General features: G+C 44.4%; 1 protein-coding gene across 1 annotated transcript in view; it reads left to right on the top strand.

Moving 5' to 3' along the window:
• Window positions 1-27,228, top strand: part of LOC137333184 (FERM domain-containing protein 7-like) — a 54,186-nt gene extending 26,958 nt beyond the window's left edge. Inside the window, exons 4-12 of the mRNA XM_067997368.1 lie at window positions 14,229-14,373; window positions 14,978-15,075; window positions 16,716-16,830; window positions 17,840-17,987; window positions 23,399-23,494; window positions 23,602-23,768; window positions 24,360-24,428; window positions 25,350-25,413; window positions 26,245-27,228. Of these exons, the coding sequence (XP_067853469.1) occupies window positions 14,229-14,373; window positions 14,978-15,075; window positions 16,716-16,830; window positions 17,840-17,987; window positions 23,399-23,494; window positions 23,602-23,768; window positions 24,360-24,428; window positions 25,350-25,413; window positions 26,245-27,228 (1,886 nt within the window). The remainder of the gene's footprint in view (window positions 1-14,228; window positions 14,374-14,977; window positions 15,076-16,715; window positions 16,831-17,839; window positions 17,988-23,398; window positions 23,495-23,601; window positions 23,769-24,359; window positions 24,429-25,349; window positions 25,414-26,244) is intronic.
• The last annotated feature ends 766 nt before the right edge of the window (window positions 27,229-27,994 follow it).

Genomic DNA, 27,994 nt, shown 5'->3' with positions numbered 1-27,994 from the left:
TAGGGATGGGCAATAAATGCTGGCCTCGCCAGCGACGCCCACATCCCATAAACGAATATTTTAAAAAAATTTATCCCTCAACGAACATCATCAAGATCAAACTAACTGGCCATTTATCTTACTGCTGTTTGTGGGATCTTGCTGTGCTGACTTGGTCAACTATAGAAAGGTCAAGCCCATTGTAAATGCAGAACACTGTGTACAGTGTCTTCTTATCAATACTCAATTGAAGAGCATCCCTATGCCGAGTATATACAATAACTCAAACCCGAGTTAAACTTACGTTCATCTCTTTTAATTATTTAAATATAACTAAATATTGGGAAGACCAAAGCCGTTGTCTTTGGTCCCCGCCACAAACTCCGTTCCCTATTCACTGACTCCATCCCTCTCCCCAACCACTGTCTGAGGCTGAACCAGACCTTTTGCAGCCTTAGCATCCTATTTGACCCTGAGATGAGCTTCCGACCACATATCCGTTCTATCACCAAGACCGCCTACTTCCAGCTCCGTAACATCGCTCGTCTCCACCCTGCCTCAACTCATCTGCTGCTTAAACCCTCATCCATGCCTTTGTTACCTCTAGACTTGACTATTCCAATGCTCTCCTGGCCGGCCTCCCATCTTCCACCCTCCATAAACTTGAGCTCATCCAAAATTCTGCTGCCCGTATCCTAACTCGCACCAAGTCCTGTTCACCCATTGCCCCTGTGCTCGCTGACCTACATTGGCTCCCGTTCCAGGAAAACCTTGATTTTAAAATCCTCATCCTTGTTTTCAAATCCCTCCATGGCCTTGCCCCTCCCTATCTCTGTATCCTCCTTCAGCCCTACAACCTTCTGAGATCTCTGCACTCCTCCAATTCTTGCCTCGCCTTCAACTGCCTAGGCTCTAAGCTCTGGAATTGCCTCCCTAAACCTCTCAGCTTCGCTACCTCTCTTTCTCTTCCTTAAAGACGCTCCTTAAAACGTACCTCTTTGACCAAGCTTTTGGTCACCAGTCCGAATATCTCCTTATTCGGCTTGGTGTCAAATTATTTTTGATAACACTCCTGTGAAGTGCCTTGGGACATTTTACTACGTTAAAGGTGCTATATAAATGCAACTTGTTGTTGTCATTTGTCAGTATCAATCTCTGCTATTGTTTTTTAGATGTTTGCCTGTAACTAGATAAGAGATTGTTAGCCAGTCCCTTCAGTGAAGAACTTAGTGGAAATGAAGCATCTCATTGTGAAGGGAAAACTGATTCTCTTTATTTCAACTTATAGCGAGCATCTCGAACAGCTATCAACATCAAGGAGCAACACTGGCAGCGTAGGGTTCTATAGCTGTGTCTTCACTTCCAATCTGGTTGTATGGTGGATAAATGAAGATTATGGGGTGAAATTTAAAAGGAAATTAGGAGAGCAAAGAGAGGGCATGAAAGAATTTGGGCAAGTAAAATCAAGGAAAACCCAAAGATGTTTTATAAATACATTAAGAGCAAGAGGATAACTAAGGAAAGAGTAGGGCCTATTAGAGACCAAAAAGGTAACCTTTGCGTCTGTCTTCACGAAAGAGGGGGATGATGCAGGGATTGAAGTTCAGGAGAAGGAGTGTGAAATATTGGATGGGATAAACATAGTGAGAGAGGAAGTATTAAGGGGAATAACATCTTTGAAAGTAGATAAACCACCAGGCCCAGATGAAATGTATCCCAGCTTGTTAAGAGAAGCAAGGGAGGAAATAGCAGAGGCTCTGACCATCATTTTCCAATCCTCTCTGGCTACAGGCTTAGTGCCGGAGGATTGGAGGACTGCTAACGTTGTACAGTTGTTTAAAAAGGGAGCGAGGGATAGACAGAGTAATTACAGGCCAGTCAGCCTGACCTAGGCAAATTATTGTAAACAGTTCTGAGGGACAATATTAATCGTCATTTAGAAAGACACAGATTAATCAAGGACAGTCAGCATGGATTTGTTAAGGGAAGGTCGTGTCTGATTGAATTTTTGAGCAGGTAACAAGGAGGGTTGATGAGGGTAGCCCGTTTGATGTAATCTACATGGATTTTAGCAAGGCTTTTGACAAGGTCCCACTTGGCAAACTGATCAGGAAAGTAAAAGCCCATGGGATCCAAGGGAAATTAGCAAGTTGGATCCAAAATTGGCCCAGTGGCAGGAAGCAAAGGGTAAAGGTCGACAGGTGTTTTAGTAACTGGAAGGCTGTTTCCAGTGGGGTTCCACAGGGCTCAGTACTAGGTCCCTTGCTTTTTATGGTATATATCAATGATTTAGACTTAAATGTAGGGGGAATGATGAAGAAGTTTGCAGATGATACAAAAATTGGCCGTGTGGTTGATAGTGAGGAAGAAAGCTGTGGACTGCAGGAAGATATCAATGGACTGGTCAGGTGGATGAAAAGTGGCAAATGGAATTCAATCCAGAGAAGTGTGAGGTAATGTGTTTGGGGAGGGCAAACAAGGCAAGGAAGTGCAGAATAAATGGTAGGATATTGAGAGGTGTAGAGGAACAGAGGGACCTTGGAGTGCATGTCCACAGATCGTTGAAGGTAGCAGGACAGGTAGATAAGGTGGTTAAGAAGCCGAGGCATAGAATATAAGAGCAGGAAGGTTATGCTAGAACTGTATAAAGCACTAGTTAGGCCACAGCATGAGCACTGCGCACAGTTCTGGTCAAGACATTACAGGAAGGATGTGATTGCACTAGAGAGGGTACAGAGGAGATTTACGAGGATGTTGCCACGACTGGAAAATTTTAGCAATGAGGAAAGTTTGGAATGGCTGGGGTTGTTTTCTTTAGAACAGAGGAGGCTGGGAGTAGATTTAATTCAGGTACATAACATTATGAGGGGCCTAGATAGAGTGGACAGGAAGGACCTATTTCCCTTAGCAGAGAGGTCAATAACCAGGGGGCATAGATTTAAAGTAATTGGTAGAAGGATTATAGGGGAGCTGAGGAGAAAATTTTTCACCCAGAGGGTGGTGGGGGTCTGGAACTCACTGCCTGAAAGGGTGGTAGAGGCAGAAACCCTCAACTCATTTAAAAAGTACCTGGATGTGCACCTGAAGTGCCGTAACCTACAAGGGTACAGGCCAAGAGCTGGAAAGTGGGATTAGGCTGGATAGCTCTTTTTCGGCCGGCACAGACACGATGGGCCGAATGGCCTCCTTCTATGCAGTAAATTTCTATGAATTGTATGATTCCATGATTGAGAAGAAATAAAGAAATTTGGAGTAGCATGTAAATTATAGTGCAAACATTGCACACTGGGACCCCTCGCCCGATTAACATACACATTTCAGTAAATACCACCGTTTATCTTAAATTAGAGCTAGGCCATTCAGGAGTGAAATCAGGAAGCACTTTTTCACACAAAAGGTAGCGGAAATCTGAAACTCTCTCCTCTAAAAGGCTGTGGATGCTGGGGGCCAACTGGAGTTTTCAAGACTGAGATTGATAGATTTTTGTTAGGTAAGGGTATCATGGGAAATGGAGCAAAGACGGGTAAATGGAGTTAAGGTGCAGATCAACCATGATCGAATTGAATGGAGGGACAGGCCTACTCCTGCTCCTATGTCCCTATGAAAATATGTGTCTCATTTCTATGTTATATTTTAGAAGATCCCATTTTTACAGAATACGGAAGGATTTAAGATCTGTAGGATTTCTTAAATACCATTTATTTATGACATTGCTATTGGCGGCTTGTGATTGAAGCTTTGACCTTTTGTGCCTGCTTCCAACTTTCAGTTAATTCTTTAGAGGACCAAAGAAAATTGCAACAGGATATTGATAAGATGGGAGAATGGGAAAAAATCAGATGGAATTCAAAGTCAGTAAGTGTGAGGTGATACATTTTGATTAAAAAAAAACAACAGCAGTAATGAGTGAATGGAAGTAGACTCGGTGCTGTGGAAGAGCAGGGAGATTTGGGGATCAGGTTCACAGGACATTAAAGGCAGTGTCTCAGCTCGATAAGGCTGTAAATAAAGCTAATGGAATATTGGGTTTTATCTCAGAGCTATAGAATAAAAATGCCAAGAGGTAATGATGAGCCTGTATAAAACCCTAATAAGACCTCAGTTAGAGAACTGTGTGCAGTTTTGGGCTCCACTCTATAGGGAGGATGTTGAATCAATAGAGAGGGTACAGCACAGATTCACTCAGATGCTGCATGATGTGAGGAAATACAATTACAAAGAAAGATTTGGAAAAATTGGGGCTTTTTCCCTTAGAACAACCCAGACCACGGGGCGATCTAATTGAAGTTTAAAATTATAAAAGGATGAGACAAGGTCGATGGAAGCAGTGAATGAGGGGTCAAGAATGTGGGGCAATCGATACAAGTTTAAATGTAAGAGATTTAGAACAGAGAACAGGAGAAGCTTCTTCACACAGAGAGCCACGAGGCTGTGGAATACAATTCCAGGTTAGTGGTTGTGGCAGAAACTATGTCAACATTCAAGAGTAGATTGGAAAGGTGGATGAAGGGATATGGGAACAGGGCGGGCAAATTAGGACTATTAGTTCATGTGGAGGGTAAAGGCTGACATGGACTGATTGGGCCGAATGGCCTGTTTCTGTGTTGTAAGTTCTCTGTATTTCTACATAATGAATGGGAAACAGTTCCATCTTTTATTGCTTTCGTCTCATCCGTGAAGCCTTCCCCATCTTTAATGCCCAACTTGTGAAGTCCATTTTCTTTTGACAGGGGAGAAGAAGGTTCTGCTCCAATTCGTAGTGAAGTTTTTTCCACCCGATCCTGGGCAGCTACATGATGAACTGACAAGGTGGGTGTAGTCTCCTGCTCTGAGGAACTCAATCAGCTGAAGTTACCATTAAAATCCTAAATGGTGATTTTGTAGATTCCAGATGGATCCCACCTGTTGCCAACACATATCGGATATCAGTGCTACACTGAAGTGTCAGTTTAGATCATGTATGTGCTCTGGAGTGGGGCTTGAACCCACAACCTCTGACCTCAGAGCCAAGAGTGCAGCCACTGAGCCACGGATGAGATATGAAGCACACACGCAAGTCCCCCAGTGCTGCTTGTGAGCCGAGGAATGGTTCTGATGTTTGGGTGGGGGTGGATGGAGCTGTGTTTGACCGGGAACATGCGGAAGTGGGCGGGAAGTGTCTGCCAGCATGCGGAAAGTTGGGTGACCCGTGGCCATCCTCCAGGACTCCAGTGTGGGGAAGGGGATTCCAGGAAGTTCTCGCAGTAGGGAAGGGGTGAGCAGGGGACACCAGGGTAAGGGAGGCCTACACTTTCCCTGTGGGGTCCGGAGAAGCACTCCTGCTCCTCCCGGCCCCATAAACGTAAGTAAAAAAAACTTTGGGCCAGATTTTGCTGTCAAAATAACAGTGAGGCTATTGGTGCTCGCTGTTATTTATGCGTAAATGATACAGCAACTTCAGGCGAGGGGCAGATGCGCGGTTAAATGCACAAAAATTGCTGTCTGAGTTGCACGGATCCGCTGTTAGCTTCACGAAAACGGCACCTCGCTGTCTGCCTCACCATTGAAATGCATTGAATGGCGTGAAGTTTCTGTATTTGTGCGGTAGAGGCGAACTGAACTCGCCACAGAAAGTGAAGTCTTGTCATTTCAAGTCTAAGTATCCTTTTAACAATGGGATAAGTGTTCATTACTGCCAATCAACCTCTGGCACTAAAAATTAACTTGTACAATTGTGGAGTCTCATTCCTTCAGGTATTAATTGTTGGAGATTTTAAAATATCAAATTTTAAATTTTTAAAAACTTTTTCTTTCTGTCTCTTATTTCTCCCTCTCAATCCAATCTTTCCCTCTCTTTATTTCTCTCTCTGAACCTGATTTGACATTGAATTCACACCCTTTAGTTCACCCTCCGTCTCAGTCCTTCCGCTGTCTATGTCCCAATCCTTCAATCTGACTGTTTCAGGAGATACCCAGTTCCTTGCCCCGTTCACTCTGGCCCCAGATGCCCTGTTTCCCTCACTGCCCCGTTATCAGCTCGCACTCTCAGCAATTTAGTGGGTAAAAATGTTTTGAGCTGAAGGGTGCAGAGGGAAGTCTAACTAACGGCAGGTGCCGTTCGATGCCCTGTTACAGCAAAACCTGGGCCCTTATCTTCAAATCCTCCTTCTGCTTCTATTCCTATATTCACACATCAGATACTATCGTATGAAATTCACCATACCAGATGGCTGTGCCCTTGTAAAAGCTCAAAGTAACAATGAGGCTATGGGCTAGGCCCCATACCAGTGATCACTGGGGCAATGGTCATATCAGTAATTAATAACAACTTACATTCCACTCTGATTAAAAAGGACAAAGTACAGATGAACAACATGCAGCTGACATGTCCTATAGACTGTGCAGCCTTAACCAACAGGACTGTGTCTCTGAAAGGACTGATACATATTATTCCAATTATCCCAAGCATTTTTATGACCTCGTTATCATTGTGTAAGAATTCTCAAAGCTGCAAACTATAGAAAATGGCTCTGGAATGACATCATTGTTAATGAGCCAAAAAGTAAATAACATAATTAATGGCCCAGAAATTGCTTAAAAAATAACATGAGCTCAACAGCGCTCTCCGTTGTTGGTGGCGAAATCGAGGAGCTAGTTCCAGCATTCGCACGTGCTCAGTGAAACTCAGAAATACGGAACTTGCTCCTCCTGTTCGCCGGCGATATGACAGCTTCGAATTAAAGGGATATCGCCGGCTGGAATCAGTGGAAACAACAGACCAGCGCCAACTTGCTTTTCTGCCCAGCTGGAAAGTAACTAATGTCGCCACAAAAAAGGCACGCTTAAATATATATATAAATATATAACTAAGTTTTAACTACAAATAAATAATTACAAATTAACTTTTAAAAATGTGGCGTCTCATTGCTCCTTATTTTAATAGTCTTTGGTCATTAAAAGAAATTTGTTTTAAAATTAAAAACTTTATTTTTTTTTTACTTTTCCCCTCTGTCTCTCTTATTTAATTTGATTATTTATAACCCTCTTTTTTTTGCTGTCTATAACTGTTTTTACAATGATTTTAATGTTATACCTTTCACTTCCTGGATTTTACGTTCCAAGCCTGCAGAGACAGTGAACGCAGCGTGTCAAAAATGCTGCGATCTGATTGGTCGAGGGGAGAGAGTAATCCTCTCGATTCCCCCATGGGTCCTAGCTTCGCTGGAGCTAACGCTGGGCTCTTCTCCGCTTCCTATTCGAGGAAATGCACCCAATAAAGACCGCAGTGAGTTAGTGGGCTAGTATAAATCTATGGAGCACTGTTGATTCGTCGCTCCAAGCAATTTCTGGCCAATGAGAAAGAAATCACAGAGGTGTTTCCAAAGTTAGCTCCAGAGGCTGAAAGTGACATAACACCGAATGTCACCTTTCGGAGTGAACAAGCTAATTAAAGCAGCGTTCTATATTACAGAGCACTTCACTTATTTGGGCTTTTGTCTGCCGATCCTGTTCAACGTACTGCATTTATACACTGTCCCATTCTCTTCCTAGATGTCAGCTATAGCTCAGTTTGTAGTACTCTTACCTCTGAGTCAGAGGGTTTTAAGTCCCAACCTAGAGACTTGAGCTAATAATCCAGGCTGATACTTCAGTGCAGTACTGAGGGAGTGCTGCACTGTTGGAGGTGCCGTCTTTCAGATGAGACGTTAAACTGAGGCTCCGTCTGCCCTCTCAGGTGGATGCAAAAGGTCCCATGGAACTATTTCGAAGAAGAGCAGGGGAGTTCTCCCCGGTGTCCTGGCCAATATTTATTACTAAAATAGATCATGCCAAATAATAGGCTTGTCAGCAAAGTTGAAGCCCATGGAATAAAAGGGGCAGTGGCAGCATGGATACGAGATTGGCTAAGTGACAGGAAACAGAGAGTAATGGTGAACAGTTGTTTTTCGGACTGGAGGGAGGTGTACAGTGGTGTTCCCCAGGGGTCGGTGCTGGGACCACTGCTTTTCTTGATATATATTAATAACTTGGACTTGGGTGTACAGGGCACAATTTCAAAATTTGCAGATGACACAAAATTTGGAAGTATAGTGAACAGTGAGGAGGATAGTGATAGACTTCAAGAGGATATAGACAGGCTGGTGGAATGGGTGGACACATGGTAGATTAAATTTAATGCAGAGAAGTGTGAAGTGACATTTTGGTAGGAAGAATAAGGAAAGGCAATATAAACTAAAGGGTGCAATTCTAAAGGGGGTGCAGGAACAGAGAGATCTGGGGGTATATGTGCACAAACCGTTGAAGCTGGCAGGGCAGGTTGAGAAAGTGGTTAAAAAAGCATACGGGATCCTGGGCTTTATAAATAGAGGCATAGAGTACAAAAGCAAGGAAGTTATGATGAACCTTTATAAAACACTGGTTCGGCCACAATTGGAGTATTGTGTCCAATTCTGGGCACCGTGCTCTAGGAAGGATGTGAAGGCCTCAGAGAGGGTGCAGAAAAGATTTACTAGAATGATTCCAGGGATGAGGGACTTTAGTTATGTGGATAGACTGGAGAAGCTGGGGTTGTTCTCCTTCGGGCAGAGATGGTTGAGAGGAGATTTGATAGAAGTGTTCAAAATCATGAGGGGTCTAGTCAGAATAGATAGGGAGAAACTGTTCCTATTGGCGGAAGGGTCAAGAACCTGAGGACGCAGATTTAAGGTGAATACCAAAAGAACCGAAGGTGACATGAGGAAAAACTTTTTTACGCAGCGAATAATTTGGAATGCACTGCCCCAGGGGATGGTGGAGTCAGGTTCAATCATGGCCTTCAAAAGGGAATTGGATAAGTACTTGATGGAAAAAAATTTGCAGGGCTACGGGGGAAGGGCGGGGGAGTGGGACTAGCTGGATGGCTCTTGCAGAGAGCTGGCACGCGATGATGGGCTGAATGGCCTCCTTCTGTGCTGTAACCATTCTACAATTCTATGATTCTATGATTATCTGGTCATTTATCTCATTGCTGTTTGTGGGACCCCATTGTGCACAAATTGGCTGCTGCGTTTCCTACATTACAACAGTGGCTACACTGCAAAATTACTTCATTGGCTGTAAAGCGCTTTGGGATGTCCTGAGGTCGTGAAAGGTGTTATATAAATGCAAGTCTTTCTTTCTTATCACATGAAGTTAACTAAGTAAGACATGTGGGCAATGTTTTTTCAGGGGAAATGCTCTGATATTCTATAGTCTGCATTATAATTTGGGGCTTTATATGGCCACGCTCTCTGAGTGCAGCAGTCCCTGAGAGATGAGCTTGCCCAAATAGGGGCACCAAAACACAGCCCATGGGCCATGTGCAAAACCTGAACTCCAGCAATCTGATGCTAGAAGGCCAAGCAACTTAATCCTACTTGCATTTATATCTCTTGATTGTTGGTTTGGGGGGGAGCTTAGTGTTGTTGCTTCATTGGTGAATAAATCCTAAATCAGAACACCAATATCTGTTAGCATCAGCATTTGAGTATTCACAGGTGTCAGCTGTGGCTCAGTGGTAGCACACTCCCCTCGGAGTCAGGAGGTTGTGGGTTCATCTACATTTCATCTACTTGCAGCTTCTTGGTGACATCACCCGAAAACATGACGTCAGTTCCACATGTACGCTGCCAACACCCAACTCTACCTCACCACCACCTCTCTCAACCCCTCCATTGCCTCTGAATTGTTATGCTACTTGTCCGACATTCAGTATTGGATGAGCAGAAACTTCCTCCAATTAAATGTTGGGAAGACCGAAGCCAATGTCTTCAGTCCCCGCCACAAATTCTGTTCCCTAGCCACCGACTCCATCCCTCGCTTTGGCCATTATTTAAGGTTGAATCAGACTGTTTGCAATTCACCACCTATTTGACTTTGAACTGAGCTGCGACCTCATCTCCTCTTCATCACCAAGACCGCCTACCTCCACCTCTGTAATATTGCCCGTCTCCGTCCCTGCCTCAGCTCATCACCTGCTGAAACCATCATCCATGCTTTTGTTACCTCTAGACTGAACTATTCCAATGCTCTCCTGACGGCTTCCCATCTTCCACCCTCCGTAGACTTCAGCTCATCTGAAACTCTGCTGCCCGTATCCTAATTTGCACCAAGTCGCATTCACCCATCACCCCTGTGCTCGCTGACCTACATTGGCTCCCGGTCTGGCAATTCCTTGAATTTTAAATTCTCATCCTCATATTAAAATCCCTCCATGGCCTCGCCTCTCCCTTTCTCTGTAATCTCCTCCAACCCAAAACCCTCCGAGATCTCTGCACTCCTCCAATTCTTGCCTCTTGTGCATCCCCGATTTCCATCACTCCACCATTAGCGGCCATGCCTTCAGCTGTGTAAGTTCTGGAATATACTATCTAAACCTCTCTGCCACTCTACCTCTCTCTCCTCCTTTAAGACGCTCCTTAAAACCTACCTCTTTGACCAAACTTTTGTTCACCTGTTCTAATATATCTTTATGTGCCTTGGTGTCAAATTTTGTCTGATTACGCTCCTGTGAAGTGCTTTGGGACACTTCACTACATTAAAGGTGCTATATAAATGCAAGTTGTTGTTGATGTTCAAATCCCACTTCGGGGACTTGAGCATAAAATCTAGGCCGACACTTCAGCGCAGTACTGAGGGAGTGCTTCACTGTTAGAGGTGCCGTCTTTTGGATGAGACGTTAAACTGAGGCCCCATCTGCTCTCTCAGGTGAATGTAAAAGATTCCATGGCACTATTGGAAGAAGAGAAGGGGAGTCCTCTCTGGTGTCCTGGCCAATATTTACCCCATAACCAACACTTAAAGTAGATTATCCATTAACTCATTGCACAGCGTATAAATGCGGTATGTTTTTTGAGGGAGGCAGTGTCTCCTTCTGATCTCTTACAACACGTCTTAAACTGCTAACATTGCTGACAATGTTACTTTTAATTAGACCCGGCGATTGTAGGGTAAAAACCCGATAATTACCCCTCAAAGACAAACTGCACCATTAGCGGTAAACCCAAGTAAACATCGGAAATGTCGGCATACTCACTCGGCCACTACCTCCCTTGTTTGAAGCAGAGAGCACTTAACCTTCTCTCTAAGAAACACCAACATAGACCCCACCTTTAATCACCTCTTTAACCTATAGATGGCTGAGGAGGCATTTGGGATGTGGCTAATGAAACACACACACTTCTTTTAGGATATATTTTGTGAGTATTTATAAGCAGTTGCCTTTAAGAGACTTAAAGTATTTTGTTTGTCCCAGACGGAATTGTTTTACTGATTAAGCTAAAAAATTTTTGTTTAGGAGAGTTCTATTTTATTTTTGACCAGTACTTGCTCGCAGTTAATTTTTGTTTGGGATTCAGAAAAATATTATACCAAGGTTTAATCCATTTTGATGCTGGAATCATTGATACATCATTTAATAAACACTTGCAGCTAAGTAAAATCAAAGCAGTGATTGTTAGTGGAAATAAAAGCTAACAGGGCAAATAAAAATGTTATTTTTCTTACATCCTGAATCCTAGTATTTCTCTGTATTTGTTGATTCCTCAGTCGATGAGCTTTCCCTGTTTTGTTCTTATTTATTCTCGGGATGTGGGTGTCGCTGGCAAGGCCGGCATTTATTGGCCATCCCTAGCCGACCTGAGAAGTTGGGCAAGGTGGGCAAATAGAGAGCAAATGCAAAGAAATGTGGAGTAATGCTTTTTGGGAAAAAGAATGGTGAAATGAAGTATACTCCAAATGATAAGATTCTTAACAGAGTGAAGGAACTGAGAAATCCTGGAGTATGAGTAACTAAAAGTGGAAGTGCAGGTGGAACAGGCATAAAAAAGCAAAATGGGATTTGGGGTCTTATACATGGGAGCATTAAAAATAAAAATAAGGAAGTGATGTTGAATTTGTATAAGACATTGTTAAACCACAATTGGAGTGTTGAGTGCAGTTCTGGGTGTTCCATTATAGGAAGGATATTACAGCCATGGAAAGGGGACAGGGAAGATTCATAGAATAATATCAAGCATGAGAGATAACTGGCTAGATTTTGCTGTCAAAATAACAGTGAGGCTAATGAGACTCAAGCACTGGAAAATGCATTGACTGGCGTGAAGTTGCTGTATTTGCCTGGACAATACGAACTAAACTCGTCACAGAAAGTTAAGTCTTGTCATTTCAAGTCTAAGCACCCTTTTAACGACTTGGTAATTGTTAATTACTGTCAGTCAAGATCTCTGGCACTGAAAATTAACTTTTACAAATGTGGAGTCTCATCCCTTCAGGTATTAATTGTTCTTGGAGATTTTAAAAATATCAAATTTTTTGCTTTTCCTTTCTGTCTCTTTTTTCCCTCTCTCTTAATCCAATCTTTCTTTCCCTCTCTTTATTTCTCTTTCTGTACCTGATTTGACATTGAATTCACCCACTCTAATTCACCCTCCTTCTCAGTCGTTCCTCTGTTTATTTCTCAACCCTTCAATCTGCTGGTTAAGGAGATACCCTGTTGTTTGCCTGTTCTCTCAGGTCCCAGATGCCCTGTTTCCCTCTGCCCCGTTATCACCTCGCACTTTCAGCAACTTGTCACGCAAAAAATTTAAAAACCTAAACGTGCAAAAGGGCAAATCTGACTAACGGCAGACACCATTAGCTGCCGTGCTACAGCAAAATCTGGGCCTATAATTTTGAAGAAAGATTCAAATGAAATTGGATCTGTATGGTCAGGAGGGGAATTCTAATGGAGGGTGATTGAAATTATGAAAGATTTTGAGAGGGCAAAGAGTGAAAGGTTGCTTCCACTGACTAACGATTTGTAGCAAGGTGATATAGACTCGGGTTTATCATTCGAAGATCTTTTTCCACAGGGGTTATTACAACATGAAATTCTTTACTACAATTATTGAGGCAATCACATCATTCAAAATGGCATTTGATAAGTATTTGAAAAAGAATGTAAAGGGACTGGGGGAAAGGTCAGGGAAATGAGATTAGACTAGGTAACTCCAGTTGAAGATGGACCACCAACACAGACACCAAGGTCCAATTGGCCTCCTCCTGTGCTGTAAATTCCATGATTCTAGGAATGAGGTTATAGTTACAAAGAAAGACTTTGAAAACGTGAGGATTTTTTTTACAGAGACCAGAGAGGATTAAGAGAAATCCAAAAAATGGCTCAGTGGCAGGAAGCAAAATGTAATGGTTGACGGGTGTTTTTGTGACTGGAAGGCTGTTTTCAGTGGGGTTCCGCAGGGCTCAGTACTAGGTCTCTTGCTTTTTGTGGTGTATATTAATGATTTAGACTTGAATGTTGGGGGCATGATTGAGATGTTTGCAGATGATACAAAGATAGGCCGTGTGGTTGATAGTGAGGAGGAAAGCTGTTGACTGCAGGAAGATATCAATGGACTGGTCAGGTGGGCAGAAAAGTGGCAAATGGAGTTCAATCCGGAGAAGTGTGAGGTAATGCATATGGGGAGAGCAAACAAGGCAAGGGAATACACAATAAATGGGAGGATACTGAGAAGTGTAGAGGAAGTGAGGGACCTTGGAGTGCATGTCCACAGATCCCTGAAGGTAGCAGGACAGGTAGATAAAGGTGGTTAAAAAGGCTTACGGAATACTTTCCTTTATTAGCTGAGGCATAGAATATAAGAGCAGGGAGGTTATGCTACAACTGTATAAAACACTAGTTAGGCCACAGCTAGAGTACTGCGTACAGATCTGGTCACCACATTACAGGAAAGATGTAATTGCTCTAGAGAGAATACAGAGGAGATTTACGAGGATGTTGCCAGGACTGGAGAATTTTAGCTATGAGGAAAGATTGGATAGGCTGGGATTGTTTTCTTTGGAACAGAGGAGGCTGAGGGGAGATTTAATTGAGGTGTACAAAATTATGAGGGGCCTGGATAGAATGGATAGGGAGGACCTATTTCCCTTAGCAGAGGGGTCAGTGACCAGGGGGCATAGATTTAAAGTAATTGGCAGAAGGATTAGTGGGGAGTTGAGAAAAAGTTTTTTCACCCAGAGGGTGGTGGGGGTCTGGAACTCACTGCCTGGAAGGGTGGTCGAGGCAGAAACCCTCAACTCATTTAAAAAGTACTCGGATGTGCTCTTGAAGTGCCGTAACCTACAGGGCTACAGATCAAGTGCTGGAAAGTGGGATTAGGCTGGATTGCTCTTTTTCAGTCGGCACAGACACAATGTTTCAAATGTCCTCCTTCTGTGCTGTAAATTTCTATGATTCTGTTGTTTGGTGAATCAAGGGGGCCCAGACACAGGATTATCACTAGAAAAACAAAGGGGGAGGTTAGAAGAGATGTTTTCACACAGAGGCTTATTAGAACATGGACTGCCTCACCATAAGGGGCTCCTGGGACTAGAACCTCATTTAAAAAGGGAATTGGATAAGTATTTGAAAATGAGGAATATAAAAGGATGCAGGGAAATGGGATTAGAGCAGATAGGTCATGTTGCAGTGTTGGTACCGGACAGGCACGAAAGAAAGAAAAAGAAAGTCTTGCATTTATAGAGCACTTTTCATATCCTCAGGATGTCCTAAAGTGCTTTACAGCCAATTAAGTACTTTTGGAAATGTGGCAGCCAATTTGCGCACAGCAAGGTCCCTCAACAGCAAGGGATAATGACCAGGTAATCTGTTTTTTTAGTGATGTTGGTTGAGGGATAAATATTGGCCAGGACACCGGGGATCTTTTACATTCACCTGAGAGGGTAGATGGGGCCTCAGTTTAACATCTCACCCGACCGACAGCACCTCCAATGGTGCAGCACTCCCTCAGTACTGTGCTGGAGTGGGACTTGAACCCACAACCTGCTGACTCAGAGGCGAGAAGTGCTACCCACTAATGGGCCGAATAGCCTCCTCCTGTACAGCATTTGCTATGAGGTGCTCCAGTTGTGGCCTGCCACGAGGGACCGACTGTGTTGTCTGCCTGTTTGACTTCTACACTGTGATTAGATGGAGATGATCTAATGGATCTCGTTACTTCTGCAGGTATCTGTTTGCTCAGCAAATCAAACGGGACCTGGTTACTGGGAGGCTTCTTTGCAGTGACAACAGTGCCATATTGTTACTGTCTCACATCATCCAGGGTGAGTAATGACCTGAATTATCCAGCCCATGGAGTTCAAAAGAAGGTTAAATGTCTCATCGAGCAGTTTGGGATCCCTGCCCAAAACTGCAGTTATGTTATTTTTTTAAATACCTCTAGATCAAAGTGTCAGATTTATGTCCATGACCTACTGAGACCGGTAGCTGTAGTGCGACGTTCAGCCAGACGGAGCCCTGTTTGCTCTGCCTATGTGGAGCTTCTATTCAGCTCACCAACAACAACAACTACTTGCATTTATATAGCACCTTAAACGTCTCACGGCTCTTCACAGGAGCGTAATCAGACCAAACTTGACACCAAGGCTGATAAGGAGATATTAGGACAGGTGACTAAAAGCTTGGTCAAAGAGATAGGTTTTAAGGGGCGTCTTAAAGGACGAGAGGTAGAGAGGTGGAGAGGTTTAGGGAGGGAATTCCAGAGCTTAGGGCCGAGGCAGCCGGAGGCACAGCTGCCAATGGTGGGGGGGAAGGAAATCTGGGATGCGCAAGAGACAAGAATTGGAGGAGTGCAGAGATCTCAGAGGGTTATAAGGCTGGAGGGGGTTACAGTGATAGGGAGGGCGAGGCCACGGAGGGATTTGAAAACAAGAAAGAGAATTTTAAAATCAAGGCTTTGCCGGACCGGGAGCCAATGCAGGTCAGCGAGCACAGGGGGATGGGTGAACTGGACTTGGTGTGAGTTAGGATACGGACGCATAGTGAGCAAGGCACATGCTCCTCTCCCAGCCTCTCCCGGGAGTTAGACCCGACCCCTGGCTCCAGATTTACTGCTCTGGGAACCACTTCGCACAAACGTTAAGATTGTAAAGCAGCCTGAGGGGAAACATGTGCGACTGAATCTCATCCTTAAAAGGAACACTCACTGAAAGGTGTTGTTTCTTGAGCTCTTTGGTCTCTGGTAGACATCCTGAGGGCTAGAACACAGACTCCACCTCATTAGGGCAACAACTACATCATGAATAGAGGGTTTAACGCATGAATATACATTACACATCAATGAGGAAAAGAATAGATTGTAAGCCTAACCGTGGAGAGACAAACTTCTCTTCCCACAGTGAGTAAAGCTCCATCTCCACCATAACAGCAGCAATATCACGGGGACACCATCACCTGCACGTTCCCCTCCAAGTCACACACCATCCCGACTTGGAAATACGCATCATCACTGGGTCAAAATCCCGGAACTCCCTCCCTAACAGCACTGTGGGAGAACCTTCACCACACGGACTGCAGTGGTTCAAGAAGGCGGCTCACCACCACCTTCTCAAGGGCAATTAGGGATGGGCAATAAATGCTGGCCTCACTAGCGACGCCCACATCCCATGAACAAATAAGGAAATGAACGCCCCAGCGGCAGCATATTGTTTATGGTTCAGACTCATTGGGGGTAATTTGAAGTTTGGGTGACGGTGTATTATGGACGGTATAGAATTAATGGAAAGGAAAATCAGAAAGGTTGTATAACGGGCGACTAATTCGATTTCGTCCATCATACACCGCCGCCCAAACTTCAAATTACCCCCAATGTAACTTGCTCATCTATTTCCTATTTCTCTGGTCTGCTACATACGTTTCTTTTTGCCTTTCCTGATTTTGGTGTGTTTGTCTTCCTATCTTGAAGCTGAGGTTGGTGATTTTAATGAAGAACTGGTCCGAACACATTTACAATCCAAGATGTACCTTCCGAACCAGGAACTCCTGATTCACAAAATAATGAATTATCACCAGAAACTCATGTAAGTACAAAAAAATAGCAAGATGTTATAGAATTCAACATTAAGAGATATTTTAGTATCTTTACTTTGATTCAGTTGGTAGTATATTTGCTTTTGGGTTAGAAGTTTGAGGGTTTGAGCCTCACTCCAAGACCTGATTACATAATCCAGGCTGACACTCCAGTGCAGTACTGATGGAGTGCTACACTGTCGGAGGTGCCGTCTTTCAAGATGAGACGTTAAACCGAGGTCCCGTCTGCATTCTCAAGTGGGCATAAAAGATCCCATGGCACTATTTCGAAGAAGAGCAGGGGAGTTCTCCCGGGGTCCTGGCCAATATTCACCCCTCAACCAACATCATCAAAAAAATAGATTAACAGGTCACTCATCTCAGTGCTGTTTGTGGGGCATTGCTGTGTGCAAACTGGATGTTTGCCTATATTTAACACTTCCAAAGTAATTCATTGTACGTGAAGTGCTTTGGGATGTTTTTGAGATTTTATATATTTGCTTTGATTTTGGGTGAAGATTGCTTGGAAAGGTCATTGGTCATTAGAGGGTCACTAAACACTCAGAAAAGTTACATTACTTTATACTTGGTTAAAGACTATTGCAAGGGTCAGTTGTGACCCCGAGCTTCAACTTACCTTAGCAGAAAATGTTCTTTCATTCCCGATACTTGCCTTACCTGTCTCTGCTATTTGCGGAGAATCAGTTTTGTAAACTTTCCTATAAGACGCGGAAAGGAGGGCATGAAAAGACCAAGAGGCCCAACCAATGTCCAGCACAGGCACAATGGGCTAAATGGCCTCCTTCTGTGCTATAAGGTTCTATGAGTCTATGAACTAACCTACACTCAGAGTGGACTTCGTGGTGACAGAACTCACTCCGTAAAATAGCGAAACCTTTCAAACCAAATTAACATTCCATTTGTAACAAGCCCCAGGTAGGCCCAGAAGGAAAGTATTCGTAGGTTTTAGTAAAACGCTTTGGCCCTTGATCAGTGAGTAAACGTTTCACCTTTGCACAGTGGGCTGACGTCAGCTGAATCCGACACCCGCCTTCTGGACACAGCACGGAAGCTGGAGATGTATGGCGTCAGGCTGCACCCTGCCAGTGATGGCGAAGGAACCCAAATCAACCTGGCCGTTTTACATATGGGCATATTGGTCTTTCAGGTTTGTTAAACCCGAATGAATGTTGTAAACTGTTGTGAATGGGAGGCATATTGCAGGCTGCATCGACTGCCGCTTGATTTGTTCCAGAATGTAACAGCATTGAAAATATTCTATACAGGAACTGTACCTATTAGGAAGAATAGCTACACAGTAACCATACCTATACAGGAACTACACAAATACAGGAAGAATACTTATACAGGAACTACACGAATATAGGAATTATACTTGTACAGGAACTACATCAATACAGGAACCATACCTATACAGGTATGGTTCCTGTATTGATGTAGAACTACAGAAATACAGGAATTATACCAATACAGGAACTATACCTATACAGGAACTACACAGATACAGAAGTATTCCTATACAGGAACTACACAAATAAAGGAACTATACCTATACAGGAACTATAACTATATAGGAACTGTACCTATCCAGGAACTGTACCTAAACAGGAACTATATCTATACAGAAACTATACCTAAACAGGAACTACACAAATACAGGAACTATACCTATAAAAAAGGAACTACACAAATACAGGAATTATGCCTATACATGAACAATACCTATATAGGGACTACACTAATATAGGAACTATATCTATATATAAACCTCCGCTAAACAGGAACTATAGCTATACAGGAACTATAAACATACAGATATCATATCTATACAGGAACTACACAAATCCATGAATTATAACTATACAGGAACTATAACTATACATGAACTACACAAATACAGGAACTATACAGATGCTATACTTACACAGGAGCTATACACATACAGAAATCATACCTATAAAGGAACTACATAAATATAGGAACTATATCTGTAAAGGAACTACATATGTACTGGAACCAACGCTATAAAGGAACTATACCTATACAGGAACTATACACGATAGGAACTGTTCCTTTATATGAACTATGCCTACACAGGAACTATACACATCCAGGAATTATATCTATTCAGGAACTATACCCACATTGGATCATGAAAAATACAGGATTTATACCTATTCAGGTACTATATACCACAGGAAACATAACGACACAGGTTCGATACAAATACGGGAATTATATTGAGGCAGGAGCCATAGACATAGAGGAATGTCACACATACAAGAACCATACCTATAGAGGAACTATATGTATACAGGAATGGTACAGATACAGCAACTATATGGGAACTACACAGATATAGGGAACTATAAATATATAAGAACGAAACAGATACAGGAGCTATACATATACAATGTGTATCCATATGTAGGAACTGTACATATGTAGGAACTATACAGGTACATAAACTACACATATATGGGACTGCTTCCATAGAAATAATTGTAAACAATTTTACAACACCAAGTTATAGACCAACAATTTTATTTTAAAATCCACAAGCTTTCGGAGGCTTCCTCTTTCCTCAGGTGAATGTGGAAATGAAATCCTCGAACCTATCGCATTTATAAATCACAGAACAATGCCTGGTGATTACAGATAGTCTTTTCAACTGCCCGTTGCCAAGGCAACCAAAGTGTTCAGACAGATAGGTGTTACCTACAGGGCCACCGAATACACAAACGGCCAGAACTAAAAAAACAGATGATGTGGAGATGCCAATTACAAAAAACAGAGCGAGAGAGGCAGAAACATAGAACATCCGGAAGGAAAAGACAGCAATTGACCCGTTATATTAAAAACAGATAACATATGTTCGCTGGTGGGGTAACGTGTAGCGTGACATGAACCCAAGATCCCGGTTGAGGCCGTCCTCATGGGTGCGGAACTTGGCTATCAATTTCTGCTCGACGATTTTGTGTTGTCGTGTGTCTCGAAGGCCGCCTTGGAGTATGCTTACCCGAAGGTCGGTGGCTGAATGTCCTTGACTGCTGAAGTGTTCCCCGACTGGGAGGGAACCCTCCTGTCTGGCGATTGTTGCGCGGTGTCCGTTCATCCGTTGTCGCAGCGTCTGCATGGTCTCGCCAATGTACCATGCTCTGGGGCATCCTTTCATGCAACGTATGAGGTAGACAACATTGGCCGAGTCACAGGAGTATGAACCGTGCACCTGGTGCGTTGTGTCCTCTCGTGTGATGGTGGTATCTGTGTCGATGATCTGGCATGTCTTGCAGAGGTTACCGTGGCAGGGTTGTGTGGTGTCGTGGACGCTGTTCTCCTGAAAGCTGGGTAATTTGCTGCGAACGATGGTTTGTTTGAGGTTGGGTGGCTGTTTAAAGGCGAGTAGTGGAGGTGTGGGGATGGCCATAGCGAGGTGTTCGTCGTCATTCATGACATGTTGAAGGCTGCGGAGAACATGGCGTAGTTTCTCCGCTCCGGGGAAGTACTGGACGATGAAGGGTACTCTGTTGGTTGCATCCCGTGTTAGTCTTCTGAGGAGGTCTATGCGATTTTTCGCTGTGGCCCGTCGGAACTGTCGATCGATGAGTCGAGTGTCATATCCCGTTCTTACTAGGGCGTCTTTCAGCGTCTGTAGGTGTCCATCACGTTCCTCCTCGTCCTGTGCAGTGAAGAAGTCCCGCTCGAACTTGTGCATGAAAATGTTGGCGTATTGGGGAGCGAATTTGGTCCCCATGGCCCTGCGAATACACAGGGTCTGCTCAGACGAGGAGGAAGGCGATGGACACCTACAGACACTGAAAGACGCCCTAGTAAGAACGGGATATGACGCTCGACTCATCGATCGACAGTTCCGACGGGCCACAGCGAAAAATCGCATAGACCTCCTCAGAAGACTAACACGGGACGCAACCAACAGAGTACCCTTCGTCGTCCAGTACTTCCCCGGAGCGGAGAAACTACGCCATGTTCTCCGCAGCCTTCAACATGTCATCAATGACGACGAACACCTCGCTATGGCCATCCCCACACCTCCACTACTTGCCTTTAAACAGCCACCCAACCTCAAACAGACCATCGTTCGCAGCAAACTACCTAGCTTTCAGGAGAACAGCGTCCACGACACCACACAACCCTGCCACGGTAACCTCTGCAAGACATGCCAGATCATCGACACAGATACCACCATCACACGAGAGGACACCACCCACCAGGTACATGGTTCATACTCCTGTGACTCGGCCAACGTTGTCTACCTCATACGTTGCAGGAAAGGATGCCCCGGAGCATGGTACATTGGCGAGACCATGCAGACACTGCGACAACGGATGAACAGACACCGCGCAACAATCACCAGACAGGAGGGTTCCCTCCCAGTCGGGGAACACTTCAGCAGTCAAGGACATTCAGCCACCGACCTTCGGGTAAGCATACTCCAAGGCGGCCTTCAAGACACTCGACAACGCAAAATCGTCGAGTAGAAATTGATAGCCAAGTTCCGCACCCATGAGGACGGCCTCAACCGGGACCTTGGGTTCATGTCACGCTACACGTTACCCCACCAGCGAACAAATGTTATCTGTTTTTAATATAACGGGTCAATTGCTGTCTTTTCCTTCTGGATGTTTCTATGTTTCTGCCTCTCTCGCTCTGTTTTTTTTAATTGGCATCTCCACATCATCTGTTTTTTTAGTTCTGGCCGTTTGTACATTCGGTGGCCCTGTAGGTAACACCTATCTGTCTGAACACTTTGGTTGCCTTGGCAACGGGCAGTTGAAAAGACTATCTGTAATCACCAGGCATTGTTCTGTGATTTATAAATGCGATAGGTTCGAGGATTTCATTTCCACATTCACCTGAGGAAGGAGGAAGCCTCCGAAAGCTTGTGAATTTCAAATAAAATTGTTGGACTATAACTTGGTGTTGTAAAATTGTTTACAATTGTCAACCCCAGTCCATCACCGGCATCTCCACATCATAGAAATAGTAAACTCTACAAATAATTGCTGGTAATATCAGTGGATGAATGTTTAACATGTTTGTACAATATTCCTTCGCTATTATAAGGCAGGTTAACGCATCTATTTTAAATGAGATAACGCCCCTATTATGAAGGGGTTTAGCGTTAATCCGCTAATGTCTGCAAAGTAATGTCTGGGCAGAATTACTCAAAGTAACACCAGAAAAAACTCAGCCCATATTCTCTAAGCTCCTAACTTTGTGCAGACTGGTGTTTAAGGTAAATGCATCCAAGGCCTGTTTGCAGGAACGGTGACAAGAGATAAACACATCAAATGGATGTCAGATCTGCCAGTCACATCATTCAACACGGGAGATGCCTAACTATTAGCCTTGCTCTTCAGCAATTGCTTGTGAGGGGAAATTCCTGTGTATGAGAACGAGTCTTTGAAAGCAAGTGGTCCCCACATCAAGCTATGAGTAAGGGGCTTTAGGAGATTCTCATGTCAAACTCTGAGCAAGGGGCTTTGGGAAGTCCCCACATCAAACTCTGAGTAAGGGGCTTTGGGAGGGCCCCACATCAAACTCTGAGTAAGGGGTTTTGGGAGGGCCCCACATCAAACTCTGAGTAAGGGGCTTTGGGAGGGCCCCACATCAAACTCTGAGTAAGGGGTTTTGGGAGGGCCCCACATCAAACTCTGAGTCAGGGGCTTTGGGAGGTCCCCACATCAAACTCTGAGTAAGGGGTTTTGGGAGGGCCCCACATTAAATTCTGAGTAAGGGGCTTTGGGAGGTCCCCACATGAAATTCTGAGTAAGGGGCTTTGGGAGGCTCCCCCACATTGGATAAATCCCCGATGGTTCATGGTTGAAGCATCATTATTGTTACGTTAACACTTCACTCCAGTAGATGTTACCGTGTTAATGAGCTGTTTCATTATATCAAGTAGTTTTGCCATTCCCTGCGTTTGTAGCCAAGGCCACTGTATAACGTTTTTCACGGAATTTGAATCCCCAAAACATTAGGTGAAGATCCTAGAACCCCATGTAATGAAAAGGTAATTTGTCTTCCCATAAACCAATGGGACTAATTACAAATGGAGATAATCATGGAGTAAGATCCTCAAAACACCACTACAACCCTATGTAATGAAACCTTTTTTGACGTATTCAGCCACCGTGAACAAGTGACCTTTGCTTATGGCCTTCACGTTCCAGCTCTACAGCTTACCAAGAACTCCACGTCCCTCCAACTCAGACCTCTTGCACAAGTCCAACATCATATGTTCCACCATTGGCGGCCACGCATTCAGCCATCTAAGCTGTAAACTGTGGAATTCCCTCCCTAAACCTCTTCATATCTCTACCTCTCTCTCCTCCTTTAAGACTCTGCTTAAAACCTACCTCACTGACCAAGCTTCTAGACACCTGCCCTAATTTCTCCTTCTTTGACTCGGTGTCGATTTTTGTCTGATTACGCTCCTGCGAAGCGCCTTGGGATGTTTTACTATGTTAATGGCTCGATATAAATGCAAGTTGTTGATGCGACAGGATCAATATTAAACTGCTACTCTCATTTCAGGGCAAAATTAAGATCAATACATTCAACTGGGCCAAAATACGCAAGCTGAGCTTTAAGAAGAAGCATTTCCTTATCAAGCTCCATTCCAACATTTTTGTAAGATTTTTTACTTCATTCATCACACAAGATTAATGTACTTCAAGTGATTGTTTGTCAAGAGACATTTATTGTCTGATGATGTGTCCTGTCTCTGAAACTGACAGACCACCTCGTGCAAGGACTCCTTGGAATTCCTGATGGCAAGTCGCGATACGTGCAAACTTTTCTGGAAGACGTGCGTTGAGTACCATGCCTTCTTTAGGCTCTCTGAGGAACCCAGATCGAAGCCCAGGCGCATACTTTACAGCAAGGGATCCAGTTTTCGGTACAGGTATTGTGGAGAATTCTGCTTGGGATGTTACTCCTCACTGCGCCAAGATGTTGCGTTAATTATTGGGGCAGAATTCAACAAATCAGGTACAAATATAATTTGACAGTGTCAGCCGTGGCTAAGCGCTAGCACTGTCACTTCTGAGTCAGAAGGTCATGGGTTCAAGTCCCGCTCCAGAGACTTGAGCACATAATCCAGGCTGACACTCCAGTACAGTACTGAGAGAGTGCTGCACTGTTGGAGGTGCCGTCTTTCGGATGAGATATTAAAGCGAGGTCCCATCTGACCTCTCAAGTGGATGTAAAAAATCCCATGTCACTATTTTGAAGAGCAGGGGAGTTCTCCCAGGTGTCTTGGCCAATATTTATCCCTCAACCAACATCACTAAAAACAGATTATCTGGTCATTCATCTCATTGCTGTTTGTGGGACCTTGCTGTGCATAAATTGGCTGCCATGTTTCCTATTACAACAGTGACTACACTTCAGAAGTATTTCATTAGCTGTGAAGCACTTTGGAACGTCCTGAGGTCATGAAAGGGGCTATATAAATGCAAGTCTTTCTTTCTTTAACTTTTAACTCTTGTTTCAGTGGAAGAACTCAGAAGCAATTGGTAGAATATATGAGCAAAGGAGATTTCAAGAAGACAACGTTTGAAAGGTAATATTCCAGTGTCTGATGGTTCCAAAATTCAGGACCACTTAAACTTCCACTTTTTCTCTGACATAGAAATACATAGAATTACATCGAGTCTGCAGCACAGAAATATGCCGTTTGGCCCATCTGGTCCATGCTGGTGTTTATGCTCCACACAAGCCTCCTCCCACCCTATTTCATCTCACCCTGTTAACACAACCTTCTATTCCTTTCTCCCTCACATGTTTATTTAGCTTCCCCTTCAATGCATCTCTACTATTCACCTCAACTACTCCTTGTGGTAGCGAGTTCCACATTCTAACCATTCTCTGCGTGGTACCCGTTTCTCTTCAGGTTACAACAGGCTGTCTGCTCACTTTTAATCTTTCACATTATAGTTGCTTAATCTATTGGAGTTAAGTGTCAGCTCGCCCTGAGTCAGAAGGTTGTGGGTCCAGGAATTGAGCACCTGATCTAAACTGACAGTGTGGGACTGAGAGATTCATAGTCACAGTTTCCCGGATGAAAGGTTAAACTGAGGCATGTCTGCCTGTTCAGGTGGAGGTAGAAGATCTCATTGCAAATGTCCTGGCCAACACTCATTCCTCAACCAAACACCCACCAAAACAGATTAGTTAATCATTTACCTCAGCCATGGATCAGTGGTAGCACTCTCACCTCCAAGTTAGAAGGTCATGGGTTCAAGCCCCACTCCAGAGACTTGAGCACATAATCCAGGCTGACACTCCAGTGCAGCACTGAGGGAGTGCTGCACTGTCAGAGGTGCCGTCTTTGGGATGAAATGTTAAACCGAGGTCCTGTTGCCCTCTCAGGTGGATGTAAAAGATCCCACGGAGCTAGTCAAAGAAGAGCAGTGGGTTAATGTACAGCGTGCCTTTATGACGATGAATTATTCTTTTGTTGATACTGTTGTTTTTTTTGCAGGAGGCAGTGGAATGTACAATCTGAGGAAGCTGCATCTGTACCAGGCCTCGATATGGAGAGACAGGTTAGTGTGAAGGAAACATTCATTGAAGACAGTGTTCTGAGTTACGAATGAAGACTGCCTCAAAAAATCATCATAGAAAGGTCAAATAGTCAGATAAGATACGAAGGGGTTGAATTTCCAAGGGAGGGGAGGTCTCTGATCACCTGCTGTAACTTCAATGGAAGATTCGCGGAAACCCCAAATAGGGCCTGGAGTTTCCTCCTCGGGCACGGCCCAGAAATTAGACCTGAAAAAGCGACGTCAAGTTACGCCCAACGAGTCTCTCAATCTCATTAGAATAAGCCCGAACTTGAAGTGGGCGTAAATCAGTGTCAACAATCGGGGCCTAAGGAAAGACTGAACCCACACCAGTGGGTCTCTTCTTTGAGCCTGTGCACATCAGCACAGCGTGGTTAGGAACTTGCAATCAGGGAAGCTTTTCAATTTTTAATCTGACTTATACTTTGACTTAAAAATTCACTCAAATAAACAGAAAGTACAGGGTAGGTCTGAGTGAGGATATATTTTTAAAAGTTTTAAAGTTCTGTACATGAAACTTAAGATGTTGTTGATTTCTTGGAACGATGTGGTTAACGAATCACTGGGGTATACCTTGACTTTGTACGATAGTGTAAAACGGGTGATAGAGAGTGGGCAGCCCGATTTACATCTCTCCCGATTATTATTTCCATTGAATGGGCTGCTGGCTCGCTTTACCAGTTTTACACTCTCGCACAACGGTGAGATCTACCGCACTGTGTGAAACGTAGCAGTGTGGCTCAAGTCTCCAATCGTCTTTTGTTTTATTGAAGATCTCTGAGAAATCGGATTGAGTCTTTATCTTCCAATCAGGTCAAGGGACTGTCACATCGCCTTGGTGACAGCGAGCAGTCAGGGGACACGAGGGTTAAGGCATGGGAGATGCCAGCACAGAGGGAGAGAAAGGAGTCGGCAGTGCAGATCGTGTTTACCACAGAATTGGAGCGATCGAAACCCGAGGCTGATCCAGCATCAGGAACTCTCTCCAGCAGCGATGTCTCCACTCCCTATATCAGTGACAGTGACACTGAGGCCAACAAGAATCCAGTCCAACCACAAAAAAGCGGGCAACCTTTCCAAACTAACAAGACCAGGAGGGCTACTGATACAGAGCAGCTAACATGTGGAAACTCACCCAAGTTCACAATAGGCAGCAAGTGTATCAGCGATAATTTCCCAAAGTCGGTGTTTTGTTTGGACAGATCTCTTCAGGTGCCGAGTCGCACTTCGATGAAGGAACTAATGGTTCGGCCTTCAGGTGTGGCTCGCCCGGTCAGCCTGCCTGCTCGCAGCTGCTTAGCCAATCATGGACTTTACCAACGGGTTGTGATGCAGAGTAGCTATGGCAACTGTCTGAATGCGGTGAAGGAGGAGGAGAGCCAACAGGACGGCAGCCTGCAGTCTCCCAGAAGATCACACAGCCAGTCGGATATGAAGACACTTGGCCTAATCCATGGGCCAGAGTTAAGACCACTGGCCCATTACCTGCCACTGAGTCGGAGACAGAATCCCAATAAACTGAGGCCTATGCATCCAGCGCATGGGACAATGCAGTGCAAGGAGGCCCTTCAGACGACAGAAAGGTACATCAGCAGCGGTACAGAGTCCAGTGATTCAGACTCTGAAATAATTAGCCCCTACTTTCACCCTTGTCTATTTGGCAAAGCTCTTCGATCTTCAGCCCTGAGGGGAGGCCGGTTTTCCACAGCCAGCCTCCAGTTGGACCAAGGTGCTGCATTCGATCTGCACTGCGGTGAAGGTGTGAGTCACTTGACGATATACACCGGAATCATTTAGTCTGAGATCAATCAGCTTTCGTGTTCCACAATCTGCCCAATGGCTGTGTCATCATCATTACCATAGTCATCACCACCATTGGTCGACTATCATTGCGGCTCTGTGACTGTCCTCCACACCTCTTCGTAAGGCAGGGATTTCTTTTCAGTCTGTCCATGGTCGCTCTTTCATTGACTAGTTCTGTACTGAGGCTGGCTCACCCCTTGCAGGTTGTGAAGGCCCGTTGGCTAATTTAAGGATTGGCTCATCCGCCTTTCGATGGCTTTTCCTCCATCGAGGGTCCCACTTCCCTCTTCCAGACCCTCATTCCCCCCAAGCCATTGGCACTTTCTGGAGGTGACCTGGTTACTTAACTGTCGCCAACACCTGTTCTGGACCAGTCACGGGTAATACCGTCTACTGTCGTTATGCTTTTAACATCTGACCTGACTCCATTTGTGTCATAGCCAAGTACATTTAAGTCATGTACAATCCCTCTACTGTCACAAAGCAGGTTATAGAGGTGTGTTAAAGCCTGCGGTTATAGTACCACACCATAGAGTGCGACCTTCAGCAAGGCAGATCACAGTTATACTGTCGGGGCACCTCGGTGCAGGTTGCAGTGAGGTCAGTGACGAACAGGCACCACGAATCCATGCGCACAGCCCTGTGCTTGGCCCACTCAGGTCCAATGGGCTCCATTGACATGCTGCATCACTGGGCCGGAGTTATACTGCACCTGCTGAAAACCTGAAGTGGTGCAAGATCACCTCCTGAAGGCGGGGGG

The sequence above is a fragment of the Heptranchias perlo genome, chromosome 15 (genome assembly GCF_035084215.1).
Source record: "Heptranchias perlo isolate sHepPer1 chromosome 15, sHepPer1.hap1, whole genome shotgun sequence".
In the NCBI taxonomy this organism is placed as follows: domain Eukaryota; kingdom Metazoa; phylum Chordata; class Chondrichthyes; order Hexanchiformes; family Hexanchidae; genus Heptranchias; species Heptranchias perlo.
Note: the sequence above shows the minus strand (reverse complement) of the source record. Positions and strands in the feature narration are given on the sequence as shown.